We start from the raw sequence: 18728 nt of genomic DNA on the forward strand, positions 1-18728 counted from the left end.
GCAAGCCTTTCTGAGTTACGTAGTCACAAATAGTACTCCCATCATCCCAGAAATGATCCATAGGCAGGAATTATCCTGAACAATCAGGTGTTAGGGGCTGGCATTCTGGCAAAATACATCTAGCATATTTGTAAAATACATACATGAAAATTTTCAAATCACACTTTCTAAAGAGAAAAGGGCTATATGCAAACCAAACTCTGGTGAATGTCTGGAAGAAATATAGTCAACATTGAACATTAGCACTTCTACTTAATATCAGTGAAACCCAATTATTTTGGGGGTCAACAATTTCACAAAATCACAGAACGGGCAAGGTTGGAAGGCACCTCTGAGATTTATCAAGCCCAACCCTCCTGCTCAACCAGTGCCACCTAGAGCCAGTTGCCCAGGACTGTGTCCAGACGGCTTCTGAATATCTCCAAGGCTGGAGCCTTCACAACCTCCCTGGGCAACCTGTGCCAGTGCTCACTCACCCTCACAGTAAAAAAAGCATTTCGTGATGTTCAGAGGGAACGTCCTGTGTTTCAGTTTGTGCCCATTGCTTCCTGTCCTGTCACCGGGCTCCACTGAAGAAAGCCTAGCTCTGTTCTCTTCACACCCTCCCTTCAGGCCCCCTGGAGCCTTCTCTTCTCCAGACTGACCACTCTCAGCTCTCTCAGCCTTTCCTCATGTAAAAGATGTTCCATGTGCTTCATCATCTTTGGATGTCCCTTCATTGGACTCTCTCCAGTACATCCATGTTTCTTTTTTACTTAGGAGCATGGAACTGCACCCAAGTCTCCAGGTGTTGCCTCGCCAGTGCTGAGTAGAGGGGAAGGATCACCTCCCTCAACCCACTGGCAACTCTTAGTCTTATTCAGCCGAGGATACCATTGACCTTCTTTGTTACAGGGGCACTTTGCTGGCTCATGTTCAACTTGGTGTCCACCAAGACCCACCGGTCCTTTTCTGCCAAGCTGCTTTCTGGCTAGGTGGCTCCCAGCATATGGTGGTCCTCAGGCACGTGTTCCTTGCTTCAGACTTTCCTCTTGGTTCATTTCAGAATGTCCAACTTACTAGAAAAGACTGAGGTGACAAAGGCAATCGGTACTTCAGTCTTTTCCATGTCCTGTGTCACCAGGGCCCTTGTCCCATTCAGCAGCAGGCCAACATTTTCCTTTGTCTTCCTTTTGCTACTTACATACTTGTAGAAGTCCTTCTTGTTGCCCTTGACATTCCTTGCCAGATTCAACTCTGCCAGATTCAGTTCAGCTTAGTGGATGTTGTGCAAGTCAAGACTGAGAGCAAGAAAATGTTTTGACGTCATACCTTCTGTGTCTTTAGACATAAGCTGTTTGTACAGATGGCTGTCATCTTCTGTGTTTGTCCAGCACCAACATGTTGTGATTAATGCAAAAAATAGAGAGGATAAAATAAGATGATATACAGAATTTGCAGATAGGACTATTGCTATTGCACCTTGAAGTACATTTTAGAGAGAATATGTCAGAGTAGTTTCCTACACAAATGATGCTAGTTTCAGTATTTAGTATAGACAGGTGCTGATGCAATGAGTATCTCCACAGTACTTTTTGACATTACCTGTCCATTGCTTTGAGTTGCTTTTTCTTTTTTTATAAAATTTTTGCCTTGGTAGTAATTGATCTGTATTTTTAAAATATCTGTTAAACTGTATCTATTAAACTGCCCTCCACTTGTGTTAGAACGTATTTTGTCCTAACTTTCCAGAGTTAAGGTGTATTGGTGTTATTTCTCACTCTGATCGTGGTGCACAGAGTGGGAGATACTGTGCAGTTTTGCCTGTTTTTGGTGTTTGCTTCCTTCCTGATGCTAGCAACTGTTGTAATTTAGGACAACTTGGTGTCTTTGGCTACTGAATTCTGCTGTTTTTCAAGCAGAACATGAACACTTTTGGAGGAAGTGGCAAAGGGTGATAGCTTCAGTTATGTGAGTTTTATTATGGAGGAGCAGAAAAGATAAGGGAGAGGAAAGGAAGCAAGGTACCTGTCAGCACTTTGGCTGGTGATTGCTGGAATTACAAAGTGGTTTTGAACAGCATCTTTGTCTGGAGCAAGGAAATGCATGCATATGGATTTGGCTTCTTGCATAGGTGCTTCAAATTGTTTTGTTTGTTGTTCTGAAAACAAGCAATTTAAGATAATATTTTTCTGATATGGATTGGATAAAGTTGTTCCAGAAAGCAATATGTAGGATTCAACATAAACCTATGAATTTTGCCTGCTGGTTTCAGTATTTGGCTTGGTTTTTGCAGTTCTTCATAATTCTATGAAGTTCCTTTTTTGTTGTTTGTTTGTTTGTTTGTTTTAAATTGAATACGGAAAGATACCCTGGTTGGGAAACTGAGAATTTTATTTATCTGTATAATATTCATGCTGATATTAGAAATACGAGTCTTGCAATATTTTGTTCTCCCGCTTCAATAAAGAACGTTTTATTCAATAGCTAATTTGACCTTAGGAAACCTGGAAAGCTCATTTCTGTGGTAGAAAGGACTGAGGGTTTGTTTTTTTCTTTTTTTCAATCTTGTTACTTAACTATCCCATACAAAGTTTAAATTTTACTTCAGATGAAATATCTATTTCTATTACTTTCGTATATTCACTCACCTGTTTCATATAACTTTTCTCAGCCAGAGGAGTTTTCAACTGAATATATTAATATACGTAGATCTAGAAGGAAACCGAACACTGGTCTTTCCATTGGTTTTAAGTACATGGAGAGTTGGTCATATTATTTTTTCATCAAAAATCTCAGTAAAAATAAAAACATAGTAATTGTTAACACTTGTCCAAAAAGGTTTTCTTGGTTTGCTATGTTTCGAAATAATGAAAATAAAAACACTTTGGCGAAGGTCAGCATATTTTGATTTAGAAATGCCACTGCAGTCCCTCACAGTAGAATTCCTTTCCAACACTTCTTAGAATCATAGAATAGTTTATGTTGGAACTTCAAGTCAAACCTTTAACCTAGTACTGCCAAGTCTACCACTAAACCATGTCCCTAAGCACCATATCTACATGTCTTTTAAATACCTCCAGGATGGTGACTCAACCACTTCCCTGGGCAGCCTGTTCCAGTGCTTGACAACCCTTTCCATGAAGAAATTTTTCCTAATATCCAGTATAAACCTCCCCTGGTGCAACTTGAAGCTGTTTCCTCTTGTCCTATTGCCTGTTACTTGGGAGAATAGACTGACCCCCACCTTGCTAGAGCCTCCTTTCAAGTAGTTGTAGAGAGCGGTAAGTTCTCCCCTTAGAGAGGAGGCCTCCTTTCCCCAGGCTAAACAACCCCAGTTCCCTCAGCTGCTCCTCATAAGACTTGTTCTCTAGACCCTTCACCAGCTTGGTTGCCCTTCTGTGGACACGCTCCAGCACCTCAATGTCCTTCTTGTAGTGAGGGGCCCACAACTGAACACAGTATTTGAGTGCAGCCTCGCTAGTGGTGAGTACAGGGGGATGATCACTTCCCTGGTCCTGCTGGCCACACTATTTCTGATACAAGCCAGGATGCTTCTTAGCTACCTGGGCACATTGCTGGCTCATATTCAGCCAGCTGTTAACCAACACCCCCAGGTCCTTTTCTGCCGGGTAACTTTCCGGCCACTTTTCCCCAAGCCTGTAGCGCTGCATGGGGTTGTTGTGATGCAAGTGCAGGACCTGGCACTTGGCCTTGTTGAACCTCCTACCATTGGCATTGGCCTATCAGTCCAGCCTGTCCAGCCCCTGTAAAGCCTTCCTACCCTCAAGCAGATCAGCACTCCCAACCAACTTGGTGTGGTCTGCAAACTTACTGAGGGTGCACTTGATTCTCTCGTCCAGATCAGATAAAGATATTCAGTAGAACTTTCCCCAATACTGAACCCTGGGGAACTCCACTTGTGACTGGCCATCAACTGGATTTAACTCCATTCACCACAACTCTTTGGGCCCAGCCAGTTTTTTACCCAGCGAAGCGTACACCTGTTCAGGCCATGAGCAGCCAGTTTTTCCAGGAGAATGTTGAGGGAAATGGTGTCAAAGGCTTTACTGAAGTCTAGGTATACAAAATCCACAGCCTTTCCCTTGTCCACTAAGAGAGTCAGCTTGACATAGAAGGAGATCAGGTTAGTCAAGTTGGACATGCCTTGTGTAAACCCATGCTGACTGGGCCTTGATATGACTTCAAGGAATCATGGTTATGTTTACTAAGTTTGTTCAAATGTATCAGTAATTTGGCTGGGAATATAGATGGTTTGAGACGGAGCATGCTTGGGTGGGGTTTGTTTGTTTGTTTTAAAAAAAAGTAAATATCCCCACATGGTAGGGAATTCCCAAGGGTCACTGAAAGTCAAAAGGGACCGACCTCTGCTCTAGGTTTAGAGAGGTAGAGTAGCGTCATGCCAGACTTGTACTTCTGCATTTTCTAGCAGCTACCCATGTTCAGAAGGAGTTCTCTGTCCTATTGTATTTTCTTAAACTTTTGGTCTATCACAAAAATAAATGAACTATTAAGTATTTCATATAGATTCTTAGCTTGTCTCTTACAGCTGCTGTCCCAGTTTTAGCCTTTAAACATCATGTTTTACATTTTTGTTTACCGTGGTTAAAAGTCATGCCTTTGCATGCAGTGTTATTATTATTCTTAAATCTCAATCATTTAAGAACTTTAACCCTTAAACAAATGGTTTTGTTTATTGATTATCTTGTGTTTACAGACTACGTATGTAAGGATGTTTTTTCAACTTCTTCAGTCAGTCAAGAGCAGGATGGGTTTTTGTAAGACTGTAAATAGTCCCAGATGATAAACTATTATTGCTGCAAGTCAGAGCAGCTGTAACTCTTCTGTGTGTGGTGCTTCATCCAGATGTTTTCTAGGCATAAGCCTAGAAACATTTTGCATAAGCAACTTAAGAAAGCACAGATAAGTGGAAGGATGTGAGGGTTTTTTTTCTGGTGTTCCTAAGTAACATAGGGATCTCCAGGATCACTGAGTCATGTCTCTAGCTTCCCCTGAATCAGGTAACTGTGTCATACAGGGCCTTTCAAAGGTTTCTTCTTCTTAATTTGTGTTTTCCTGCAGCATGTATGTTGTTTGTGGACATCAAATATTTTACTAACTCCCCTCATGTTTAAATTGTGTAGCTCACTTAAAGCTCACCTACAGTTCTTGCTTCCACATAAGGAAACAGTTTTAGGGTTGGGGTCTTTATTTCCTTTTTTTCTTCTTCTTTTTTTTTTTTTTTTTTTTTTTTTCCCCCCTTGGGATTGACTAGTGGAGCTAGCTCGTTTAAAACTAATAAATTCTCTGAAGGATTACCCCCTGGGACCCTTGGTAGGCATGTTTTCTGGGTGGTTCCTTACCAGCCAGTGTGAACTGAGATGAATCTTGGGAGTATAGACTTCCCCATGTTGAGTGGACCTTAAATACGATTTGGGGGTGAGAGGAGGTGTGTATGTCAAGGTTCCCTGTGCACGACTCTATAAGACGGTGGAAGAATCTGTGAGCTGACCAGCTCTGCTGGTAAGGATACTAGTGAGAAGTTAGCTTTAAAACCTTTGGTTTTCAATCTCAGGATGTATATTACTGAGGAAAAAAGAAGTAATAGGGTGTTAGCTGACTTGGCAGAATTGAGATCCCAAAGTTTTCACCCAAGTGTTTGATTTGCTGTGCTGGAAATTCTCCTGGGCCCTGTCAGCAGCAAAGGCTGCCTCACAGCATTACTGAAGCATTCAAATGGAAGTAATTATGTTTTCATGATTTCTAAATTAGTTCAGCAAAATTATCTGTAACTTTCACAAGGGAAATGCTTTCTATTACGTCAACAAAACTTTTATATATTAGGTAAAAATTTGTTTAGCTCTCCCTTTCTTTCAGCTAGCTTCCATTAAGTATTTCTCTTGTAATATACTATTTTCCTATTTATATTAATGTTTTCTTGGTAATTAAAACCTTTGCTTTAGTATTTTAAAATGCTAAACACTGCAAAAACATTGGATGGAATTAGGAACTTGTCAGTGAATAGGATTCTTTAGTGTTTTATCTTATGTATATTGCTGTGCGTAGCTTTTCATCTGCAGAAAATTATTTTACTACAAAACAGACTTGCTCCTATGTGCTGTTTAACCTTAACCAATTCTAGTATAAGTACTAGGTTCAAGTATATCTGGAGTCCCCCTACTGTGTTTTTACAAAAATTAAAATGAAATAATGAAAGAGATTTAAATGAACGAAGTAGGAAAAAAAAAATAGAATGTTTTGGATTTATATTCTTATGAAAGACTTTAAGGCTTTCTGTCTGGTGAGATTTTTATAACTCATATCTGCTGAGGTTAATTAATATAACTCCAGTGCTTCTTTTGGTTCTGAGTAATTTATTCTTCATTTGTTTTATTCACAAGTTGAATAGAAATGATGTGGGAGGTGCCAAAAATAGATCAAAATGCACACCATCAGGATTATGCATACTAGAACAGTGAGCAAAGAGCACCAAGTTTCCAGTAATTCTGGACTCTAGTTGAAATTTTTTGTTTGGTTGGTTTGGTTTTTTGGGGGGTTGTTGTTTGTGGGGTTTTTTTGTACTCTGATTTATCACAGACATGATACCTTCTGTTTGCTTACAGCTCTCTATTACAACTTTCCACCAAGCATTGGAACTGATCTATTTACAAGTTTGATTTCAATTAATTAAACTAGTAGAAGCCCTCCTATAGCTGAACAAAAGTGTGTTGCAAGTTGAATGTGCTGTGGAAACTACAAGATCTAACTATTTTTTTTCTTTCTTTTTTTTTTTCCCGTTTGTTCTATTTCCATCTCAAATTCCTTTCCAGCACTCTCTAATGATGTGTATTAGAGCCTAGCAGGAAAAAATAGTCAATGAAACACTACATTTCTGTTGTAACTAAATCTTTTAATACCTTTGTCTGATTGATGTATGGGTGTTTGCTTCATATGTATGATTGTCTGAGAGGACTGCTGTCAAAATTGTGGGAGGTTCTTGCCTTCTTCAGTATCGTGAGTAGTCAGAGCTAGTCAAGTGGAGGAAGGGCACGGAAGGTCTCAAACCATACTGAAAATACCTGGCCTGGTGACGGTGGTGTATAATTTACAAGAAATCAACTTTTATAAAACCTGGGGAGAATTATGTTCTAAGGGTAGGCTTTGGGCGACAGAGTTGTTCTCCCTCTTTCCTGACTGCATGTTGTACTTAATTGACTAGGTAAGCTTTGGTAATGCTTATTTTGATCAGCGCCTCAAATGAGGTAATAATGAGGATACCTAAATTTTTGGAACCTGACCAGAGTTAAGAACTGGCCTCACCAATTTTTTAAGATGTATATTTTGTATATTACTGCAAGTGCAGGCTTAGTCTTCGTGGTGATTACAGGATGCAGTGATAGGGCTGTGTAGGAATGTGAAGGTTTGAGTATTTCTTAAGCATTCAACTTCAGCAGCTAAGCACCTTTAGGGGGTCTCTGCTGAAATAATTATGACTTTTTCCATTGCATTCAAATACTATTGAGTATTTAAATTGCTCACAAACACTTATTTCTGGAATAATATTAGGTGAAAAGTGATTGTCATCATCTGCATTTTTGAGCTGGGATGTGAAAATGAAGTATGTGCCATTTTGCAGTGCCTGAAACAAAACAACTAGATTCCCCCTCCACCCCCCCCTTTTTATTTTAATGTTGCATGTCATGCTTAATTTTCAACCTTGGAGCCCTTTAGAAGAGGGATCAGCAAGTGTATAGATAAGGGTGAACTAATTGATACAGGCTAGTTAATTTCCAAAAGGCTTTTGACTATGTCCCTCTAGAAAAGCTTGAGGTGAAGCTAAACTGCCGTTCTATGAGAAGAAAGATACTTCCATAGATGTAGAATCGTTAAAGAGGAAAAAGAGAAGGTAAGAATTAATTGTTAGTCTGCCCAGAAGTAGTCACCAAGGCATCCTATAGAGATTTGTGCCATTCAACATGTTCATAAGGGACCAGAGCAGGGGCCAGAGAACTGTGGAAAGACAGAAATTTGTAGATGAAAGCTCCTTTGGAATAGCAAGGACAATATATGATTGTGAGGACCTGTAGAGGTACCATCACAATATCACCAACTGTGAGTGATAGGGCAATAAAACAGCAGGCACGTTTTAGTGTAGATAAAGAGATATAAAATAATGCACACTGTGTAAAATCCTAATTTCACACACAGAATGACAGACTCTGAGCTTGCCATTGGCACTCTGCAAGTGAGATTGTGGGGTTCATAAAATGTCAGTTTATAGCCCACTGGTCAAAAAAAGCAAATCAAGTGTTAAGAATGGTTAAGGAAGTTCAATATAAATCAGAAAATTATATTATGCTGTTGTATAAATTATGACTCACCCACATCTTGATTACTGTGTGCCAGCTCTGCTCTTGTTATCTTCAAAGAATATAGCACAGTTAGAAGGAGCTTTAGAGAAAGATGAGAAGGAGGATAATCAAAGAAAAGGGAATAATTTCTATATGAGTTTGAACAGTCTGGGACTCTTCAAATTTGAGACGAAATTACTTGGGGACATATAACAGAGGTCTACAAAGTTGTGAATAACATACCAGGATGATTGGGATCAATTTGTCACCGATTTAGGTCATTAAAGAAAGCCAGGTATAAAACAGACAAATGGAAATGGCTCTTAATGCTGTCAGTAGTAAACCCACAGATTTCCCCAAATGATACTGGGTTCACTAAAAGCTTGCATGGTCTTAGGGGGAAAATGGACCAATATATGGACAAGAGGTGCATTAGGGACGGCTACATATATAGAGGCGTGTTCAGTTCAGGGAGTTCTGACACTGTATCTTCATTTGCATCTGAATGAAGGCACTTCATAAACAAGGACATGCCATTTTATTTGGCAAAATAACTAACTATTTGAGTATCACCTTGGAACTGTGTCGAAAACTCAGGGATCAAATCTAATTCCCTTGAGTAGCATTTGAATTACCTGAGCTATTCAGCATTTCCCATTCTCATTCATTGCGGCGACGCTGGTGCTGGTACAAACCAGGCAGGACAGCTGTCTCCGCAGCCCTGCTCTGTGCAAGCCTGATTCATCCCTTGAAAATAGTCTCTCCTCCCCATTAAAGGAAGTGAGCACCTCTCAGAAGTTCGCTAGATGGGCACGCAATTAAATTGTAATACGTGGAAGGACATTCGCAGCTGCACAGGCAACTAATGTTTTCAGGCTAGGGTGATAATCTGAATTATTTTTCGGCTAAAATGAAAGTGTTTAAGCCATTCTTTCTAGGACTAAACAGTGCAGACGAAGTGCAGGATTCACTCCCAAAGCGCTGGTGTCTGATTAGGATAAACCTTCTCTGGTGAAAGCAATACCTCAACAGTCTGTTTTTTAGTGTGTGCATATGTGAGGAAAAGAACTACCTCAGGTTCTGATCTGACTTGTCAGCATTTTAAATTGCTGTTTTCACCTGTATATGCAATTCCCTTTTTCTATTTCCCATTTTAAATGGGAACAGATGTTATCGAATTAAACCCTGATAAGAATTTTATAACTGAGCTGCACCTTTTGCTACATAGTGTATATAGTTATGAATGTTTCATACCTGTCTTTATACCAATTATTAATGTAAACTAAAAATAATTTAGCAATGTATATATGAAATCTCTTAATATCTGTTTTTTTAATCACTTTATTTTTTCTTTTCTTGCCTCATAAACATTATTCCCCATAACACTTTGTAGGCTTCTTGCATGTTTGTGTGGTTTTGGTTTTGTGTTGGTTTTTTTCTCTTCTCTTGGATCTCCATGTCTTAATTTAACTCTTTCCTATGAATTTTTTGTTTTGATAACTTCCAACTATTGAAGGGTGGGGATTAATTAAATTAATCTGAAAAAGGTAGAAAAAACCCAAGTGAATTCATTCCCTGCTTTGTTCCAAGAAGGGTAACTTTCTCCCCTCTGCCCATAGTGCAGGAAGGGTATCAACATATAGGGGAAGGACACATACATGAGGCCAACCTTCCCTGGGAACTGGATCTAAGTTACTTCCAAATGAATTAATAACATCCTAGTTCAGAGCGAGGTGTAAATTTAGTCCAGTTCTTAAGAAATTTAAGTGTCAGTGTTAACTGGACTTTCAGAGCTCATGTATGTGATAGAACTGTATTGTGTTGTAAAGCAATTGGTCTGTCAGAAGGGCTTTAAATGTAATATTAATTTCTTACCGAGTTGTTTGTCTTCCACACCATACAACCATTTAAAAAAAGAGGATTCATCGAAATTATTAAGGAGCTGAAGATATTAATGTTAACGTTCCTTACTGGGAACGAGTGCCAGCTTTCTAAAGATGCCTGAGGAGCTGATGGACACTGTCAAATAGTGCTCTGGTCAGAGAGGTCATTGAACAAGGGAGCCAAGTAGGATCCCCGGACACTAAATTCCTTTCCATCAAGCTGTTGTTTGCCAAGCTGGAGGAGGAGGCAGAGAATGAAGGGGTTTCTGCAACTTAATTGTATTGAAGTGCAAATAAAATTAGAAAGGGGGGGTGAGGTGGGGGAGTGAAGTGCAGCCAGAACCTCAGCAAGAATTTTTGTAGAAGCTGGAAGAGGGATTGTAGCCTGGTGCTACCAAAGTATACATGCCCAAAAGGCTTCCTCTTTCTGCAGTCAAAGCACAAGTTGGGGGCCCCTGTGAACCACATCATGTACATGCCCATATCCACCTTTCCTTGGAAGTTTTCCTTCTTTTTCCCCCCTTTGAGGTTGATGGAATTAGTTCTGAGTATAAATGGGCCACTTGAGGTCCCTGCCTCCTTTGGTGGGAAGATGAATTGCACTTTGCATCCTGGTGGGAAAAATGAATTGCATTTCGCGTAAGGGTGAGGAAACGAATAAGCACACAGAAGTGTTCCCGATGCAGAGCTCAGAGCCAAGTTGTGTAAGTGCCAGGTGTGTTGCCGAAGAGGGTAGTTTTTGTGAATGAGAGCTCCAAAAGGAGCTCCAGAGGTAGATGGGAGCTGCTTGCTCCCAAGACTCCCTTGATACTGAAGATTGCAGTGATCATTACTTCATAGCAAGGTGTCATGCAGATGCCTCAGTAAGAAGACCTGAGAAAGGTGCTTGATGGAGACAGCATTCTCCCGCTCACCTGCAGGGTACATTGGGTTGTTATTCCATTGCCTTTGCTGCTCTCTTACATTGTCCCCAAGAATGAGATGTAAACTACTTGAAAAGATTATGTATAGAGCAGCTGACTTGCTGTAAGCCTCTCTTGCACAGAAGACCCCAACAGATACTTATTTTGGGCAGTCACAACTGCAAGTTTATACTGTATCACTTGACTCAATCTTTACTGGTGCGCCTTCCTCTTTCATATATTCATTTTAGTTTAGACGTTCATGCTTCATCCTTTATTTTTTTTCCTTCTAATTATTTTCCTTTTACTTTCACCATATTTACTTTTTTCTTTTTTTCTTTTTGTCCATACAAGGAAGCATGAATCTGGACAATAGATTTGTTCCGGTCAGTTTGCATTGTTTTACTGCATCTGTGCTCTGGAGCAGTCCAAGAGCAATTGTTTGTTGCTACTGCCCGTTTGGGGTGGGGCAAGAAGTTGGATATGAAGCCAATCTCTTCTTTTCCTTCACACACAGCAATTTCCCCATTGCCGTGCAAGAATGAAGGCTGAAGTTAACGACTACAATGTAAATCTCATGCTGCAGCTATTCTTTTCGTTACCACTGGGGAGTGCTGCACTATTTCTGTGCTGCTGCATGTTTTTCTGTGCAATTACACTGCAGAAGGTTACAGGAGTCTGGACTATACTGTGACCCCTGACAAGAATATAAATTATTTTTTTTTTTAAATTGCCTGATCAGTTCTGTGCTGTGCTGTTGAACTTGTCTGAAAGTAATGGCATTTTTTTCAGAATTGAATTCTGTTTATACATTTAGTGGAGCGAAAGCAGTATGCTGTTAATTGAGGTAATAAACATGCTTTTCTGGTGTGCCATAAGCAGAAATCCAAAGTATTTAGATTCATATACCATTCATGTATATGAATGGTATGGAACTGCAATACATTGAGTAATAAATATTCCATTCGGTCGTCAAACCTTGTAAGAACTTCAACTAAATGAAAAAGGCAATGTGTCTTATATCTACACGCCTGCCATTGTGGGAATTCTGTAGAAATGAGCGTTGTAAACATTTTTTCTTTCATTTTGACAGGTAATATTTGAAGCTGAAGTCTCAGATGGGAGAAATGGCTACATTGCCATTGATGACATCCAGGTTCTGAGTTACCCTTGTGGTAAGTAATGATTAAGAGCTGCATTTTTCTCTGTCTTTTCAGGACATATTTGATATTGCTGTAGACTGCTGAGTTTTCATCACTTGATCACTGATGTTCTTTGTTCTTTCAATAGTATTTTTGTTGCGGCTTCCAGGGGAAAATGTAGTGTTGCAACAGTGATTTACCTGGGTAAAATCTTTGTCTGCCAGTAAAGTATACAGGAATATAAAAGCAGAAATTCTTCAATGTCCTTTTAGTCATACCATAGTTAGTGTGCATAATCAAAATGGGTTTCAATGTTAATGTGTACACTCACTGATTAAAGAAAACCAAATTGGCAGATGCGTGTAGGAGGTTTATGAGATTTCATGCCCTTGTTCTTTTTCTTTTTTCTTTTTTTCCTCTTTTTTTTTTTTTAATAACTTTTAAAAATGGACCCAACAGATTTTAAAAAAATAAAGCTTCTGGCGCTTGAACTACTGAAGGATTGGGTTTTGTTGTTTTGGTTTTGTGGACAGACTTCCCCAGCTTAATCCTGGGGAAGAAACACAAGTTTGCATATGAATACTAATATGAGTATTCTACAAATGAAAAGTTGTGAGGGAGAATTATTACAATGCATTTCTGTCATTTGTTATCACATTTTTTTGTTAATTTGGTTCTGTTCAACTCTTCTGATCTTCCCCTAGACATCCCTTCTCTAAAATGTAATTTCATTATAATGTACCTCATGGCTGGTAATTTAATTGCTTTCTGAAATGATTGAGATATAAGAACCCCCTCCCCCAAATTTGCAAAACAATGCCTAATAACAAAGTTGCAATGGCAACCTCATGTGTGGTTTTTTTTGTGTGGTTTTTTTTTTTTTTTTTCTTCTACCCCAAACCTGTTAAGACCATAGCTCTCAGGGGCTACTAAGCTTAGAGGGTATTGCAGTGAGTTACCTCTTTATGTTTCAGCCAGCCCAGCTATCTGCTGTCTGTACTCAGCAAAGCTCTGCTCAGATTCAGTATCTGGCTTTCATTTTTTTTTTTCTTTTCTCCTCGTTTTTTTTTTTTTTTTATTAAACTGCCTAAACAAAAGGCAGTTATGTACACCCATGATGGCAGATTATCAACATGATACAGTATTCAGATAAGCTCTTTTTTGTTACCCTGTTTGTTCCAATTTGTTGGGGTTTTTTTCCCTTTGTGTTGGTTTTGTTTGTTTTTTGTTTTGTTGTGTGTGTGTTTTTTTTTTTTGTTTTTTTTTTTTTTTAAGCAAACACAAAGAAATAGCAGTTCAGCTCCTGTTTTCATTAGTAGTTCTTGAGAAAGGGATGGGTGAGAGCTGTGTAACATACCCATTCCTCAACTGTGTCTGTCGGCTTTCTTACATCTCATAAATCCTTCAGGTGGTTGTGCCACTGAGCTTTCCTAGGGGCTTTGTCAGTGTAGGAAATAGATTTGTCAGCTCCTGAAATACCATATTCAATGGCACAAGTGATCTCATTCAGTAGAACAACAGAGCTCGGAGTTACAGCGCAAATAATCTGAATAGTATCTCTCTATTTGCCTGAGCAGTATCCTGCTAATTGGGTTTTTCTCAGTGTGATGGGTTTTTCATATAATTGAAAGTCTTTGGGATAATTTTTGTAAAGTGCTGCTGATGTTTTGGCATTTGATCTCCTTCTCTTGGCTTTGATTTTTAAAAGACTTTATTATAACTCATGTATAACATAAAGTTAGTAGAATCACCAGGGGAGAAGGGAAAGCACTGAAAGCAGTCTTTCTTCTCGAACAGAGATGAAACAAATCATTTTCTCTCTTCTGTTTCTGTTTTTTAGCCAAAGGTTGTTATAATACGCATCTTCGGGGAGACAATAATGTTGCTGGCACCTTTTTTAGCAATAAGCGCTATTTGTAATTTTTGTTTTCCCCCTCTGCAGATAAATCTCCACATTTCTTGAGGCTGGGGGATGTAGAGGTCAATGCAGGGCAGAATGCTACATTTCAATGCATTGCTACGGGGAGAGATGCAGTGAATAACAAGTTATGGCTCCAGGTAAGGCCAACTCATGCAAGTCTATTTGGCTAGAGGACAAGCTGCTTCCTAAAAGTGAAATATTTAAATTCCTAAGCCTTTTTTTCTTCTGCATGTAAAATATTTAGTTTAAATATAATTTTATCTCTGCGAAATCGAGAAACTTGAAATCAATTTTGTCATGTCAAAAAGCTTGGATTAAAAATTAGAACAACTGGTGTGGACAGTGGAGGAGGGTTGCTCTTGAAGGCATTGTGGGCCATCTCTCCTTGCAAATCAGTTCCTCTGTATCAAAATTTATTATCATTAAATGCAGATAATTGACATTTGGGATCTAGTAAAACACAGATGTAACACAGCTGTCATAAATTTTGAGGATTATTTTATCATATAAATTACAACTAATTCTTTGTCCAGGCAGGTGGCTGGAGGGATGTGGCTGTACTTCTGTGTACATCTCAGTTCTCTCAGCAGCATATTTAATGGGGCAACATAATAGGACCATTGCACATCCTTTTTCTCTGTCTCCATAATAGGAGGAAGTTCAAATTTTATCTATGTTTAATTGTAAGAAGTATGTATGTGGGGTGAGTTGACCCTGGCTGGATGCCAGGTGCCCACCAAAACCGCTCTATCACTCCCCTTCTCGGCTGGACAGGGGAGAGAAGATGTAACGACAGGTCATGATAAGGACAGGGAGATCACTCAGCAATTACCGTTGTGGGCAAAACAGCCTCCACTTGGGAAATCAGTTTAATTTATTACCAATCAAATCAGAGTAGAATAATGAGAAATAAAACTGAATTCTTAAAACACCTTCCCCCCAGCCTTCCTTTCTTCCCAGGCTCAATTTCACTCCCTCCAACTTCTCTACCTGCTCCCCCTGAGTGGCACAGGGGGACAGGAATGGGGGTTGTGGTCAGTTTATCACGCATTGTCTCTGCTGCTCCTTCCTCCTTGAGGGGAGGAGGACTCATACTGGTCCCCTGCTCCAGCTTGGGGTCCCTCACATGGGAGAGAGTCCTCCACAAACTTCTCCAATGTGAGTCCTTCCCATAGGCTGCAGTTCTTCACAAACTGCTTCAGTGTGGGTCCTTTCCATGGTGTGCAGTCCTTCAGGAACAGACTACTCCAGTGTGGGTCCCCCACGGGGTCACAAATCCTGCCAGCAAACCTGCTCCAGCCTGGGCTCCTCTCTCCACGTGGTCACAGGTCCTGCCAGGATCTTGCTCTAGCGTGGGCTTCCCACTGGGTCACAGCCTCCTTCAGGCATCCACCTGCTCCAGTGTGGGGTCCTCCACAGGCTGCAGGTGGATATCTGCTCCACCACTAACTTCCATGGACTGCAGGAGGACAGCAGGCATCACCATGGTCTTCACCACGGGCTGCAGGGGAATCTCTGCTCTGGTGCCTGGAGCACCTCCTTCTTCTTCACTGTCCTTGGTGTCCGCAGAGTGGTTGCTCTCACATATTCTCACTCCTGCAGCTGCAGTTACTGTTGTGCAGCTGTTTTCTCTCCCTTCTTAACTATGTTATCCCAGAGGCGCTACCACCATCACTGATGGGCTCAGCCTTGGCCAGCAGTGGGTCCATCTTGGAGTCGGCTGGCATTGGCTCTGTCTGACATGGGGGAATCTTCTAGCAGCTTCTCACAGAAGCCACCCCCGTAGCCCCCTAGCTACCAAAACCTTGCCACACAAACCCAATACAATATATTAGAATCTATGAGATGACTAAAACCAGAAAATAACCGTTCTCTAAAAAACAAGACAAACGAAGAAACCAACACCGCCATCTGACCCAAAACAACCACTTTGCTTTGCGGTGTGGGGATGGGGTTAAAAGCACCGGTTAAGTAGAAGGTTTTATAGTTGCTTCTTAACAAATGAAATTTTGCCAATTCAGGATTAAAAAATCACTTTAGTTGTATGTGTACCTTTATGTGTATGCTTTAGTTTGTACATAAACCTTAAGCACCAACACTCCTTTGGAATCATTTAAAATTTTATTTCTTTTAAATGTGTATTTCTGCACATTTTCAGAACTGTAAAGTATATACTTTTTTGGAAATGTTGTACTTTGAAATGAACTATAATCAGAACTTTAAAATATCTATTTATTTGGCAAGCGTTGTACTTTGAAATGAACTATAATCAGTTACTTCAATCTGTTTGATTTTTCTTTTAATAGAGAGCGGAGCTGACAAACCTTGAGTAACAGTTGCATACAGGCATGAGACAAACTTAAAATTTTAAAGAGATAATTTTTAATAGATAGAATGAGATTAGAAAAAATCCAATACACAAAATGTATTACTGGACGAGTATGTCACAACGTTAAAAAAAAGAACACAAATCTGGCTGTAACTGCATTGCATTTAGTGAAAAGGTATCATAGCAGTAGGAATGATTTGTGCTCCATGTCTTTGAGTAGTAATTTGTTTAAATTGAGCAAACATACAACGCATTCATTGAGGAAGAGGAGTTTGATTTCAGAGACTTGCCAAATAGAGTGCACAAAGCACGCAAATGGAATTAAACAGGGTTTTGCTGTATCAAAGGCAGGACTATAACAACAGGAGCATACCAGGAAACTCGTGAAGCACCACCTTTTAGTAGATCATGGGTCAGAAAAGCCCGATGGAGACAGCTAGCTGGAAATCTTCCCTATCACTCGCTCCTCGGAGTCAGATAACTCTGACAGATTATCCTTGCTAATTTACACTCCCCTGAGAAGCCCAGTTAGCAGCCAGAGCAACTCACAAAACATATGTTTTGTACCTCTGTATGCTTCAAGGGTGGGTTTTTTTCGTGCATGCATCACAGATGTGGCGATTTCTCACAGTGTGAAACATAAGGTACCTATGAGGCTGTAACTCTGCTTGTGCTTATGAAGTGCTTTGATATTCTTGAAGATACCTTGCTACTAAAATTATGTACTTGAACTTCCATTCCCCTTCTTGTTTTCTCTTAAACAGCGCCAAATTTTCACCAATTTAAAGGTGACTCATTTTTTTTCTTCCACCCTCATCATTCCACCACTCCACCAGTCTTTCCCAACATAAGCATGAATCTGCAGCTTTCCCTCTCTGAATTTCCTTCCTTAGATAATACAGCAAGTTACTGCTGTTGTGTGCGGCTGATGGTGAATTGACTCCTTTTTCAGTGGAGTGGATATGTATGGCCCTTGTGAGGCTCTGGAGTGTGACTTGGAAAAGGTTCACTTTAACCTTTGACCAAACTGGAGATTCGTAATGCCCAAATACCCAGAAAGGAAGAACCGGCAGATCAAATCAAATGCCTAAGTAATTGTTTTTGAGATCCCTGAGCTGAAACATTCTAGGAATGGGATTTTTCTCATAACAAGAAAGGCCATTGGAAATAATAATAATAATAAAAAAGTGCAAAAATGAAAAATGAAAGGGGGGTGAGGGGGAGAAGACACTTTCCAAGTACACTGTGTTAGAGAAAATAGCTTTTGGTTATGTCCTTATTGAAAGAGAAAAGATATTTCCTTGAAAAAAACCCAAGAAACTGCAGCAATTTCCTATTAAAACATGTTCTTTGATAAGTAAAGATCTGAGGTGCAATCTGGGACAGCAGGGTTTTTTGTATCAGAAAAGATCTAAGATCTCATTTGCTTGCATTGAAGTAACAGAGATGTGCAGGCACAGATTTCGTTACAGACTCTCCCAGTGCTCTCTGGCTCTCCCAGCTCTCTGTTTTAAAGAAGGGTGAAGTAAATTCAGCAGTGGGGGGGTGGGGGGAAATAGCAGCTGCCTTGCTGTGTGTTTGGAGTCGTGCTGTCCCGGGGTGCAGCCCCACAGCTGCTTAAGCCAGGCTCAGGCTGAGCTGCTGCAGTCTCGGCTTCGCCATTCCTCACCCCCGTGTGCACTGATGCTGGAGCTTTTGGAGCTTGCCAGTAAGTCAGCTCAGGAAAGTGATCTGGCTGAAAAAGATTTTGGGCCAAATTGGATTTTTGTTGTTGGGAAAGATGGGGATGTTTGATTAGAAGCGAGGAAGAGGGAAGGAAGCATTATAACAACCTGAACTGAAGTAAAAGTGGATCTCAGTAGTGTGTTTCATTGTAGTATCCTATGTAAAGTTTAATTTGTTTTTCAGTTACTGGGGAAAAAGCCCTGATCATGTACTAGATGATGTACATGTGTGCATGTTGCCAAGCTTATGTTTTTCTCGGTGTATATATGATTAAGTGCACATACCTTTGTGTGTCTGAAAATAAAAATGGCTAAAATAAGTACAGCATTTCAATACACTGTTTCCTGTGTGTTTACTTCTGTAATGACAGTCTTTTCATCAACTCCCTTTTCTATAAATGTACGTTTGTAAACATTTTGGACAAATAGGAATTAACATTGACTTGAACTTCTCCTGACTTTCATGGCTACAGATT

At 40.0% G+C, this 18728-nt stretch overlaps 1 protein-coding gene across 2 annotated transcripts in view; it reads left to right on the forward strand.

Moving 5' to 3' along the window:
• The window catches only part of PTPRK (protein tyrosine phosphatase receptor type K), a gene marked incomplete at both ends in the record, with an annotated part of 423191 nt that overhangs the window by 186253 nt on the left and 218210 nt on the right, over positions 1-18728 (forward strand). For both annotated transcript variants that reach the window (XM_082481081.1, XM_082481082.1), the window contains 2 exons: positions 12230-12311; positions 14221-14336. In XM_082481081.1, the coding sequence (XP_082337207.1) occupies positions 12230-12311; positions 14221-14336 (198 nt within the window). The remainder of the gene's footprint in view (positions 1-12229; positions 12312-14220; positions 14337-18728) is intronic.

Source organism: Vanellus vanellus, assembly GCF_965231255.1.
Source record: "Vanellus vanellus genome assembly, chromosome: 3".
Taxonomy (NCBI): Eukaryota; Metazoa; Chordata; class Aves; order Charadriiformes; family Charadriidae; genus Vanellus; species Vanellus vanellus.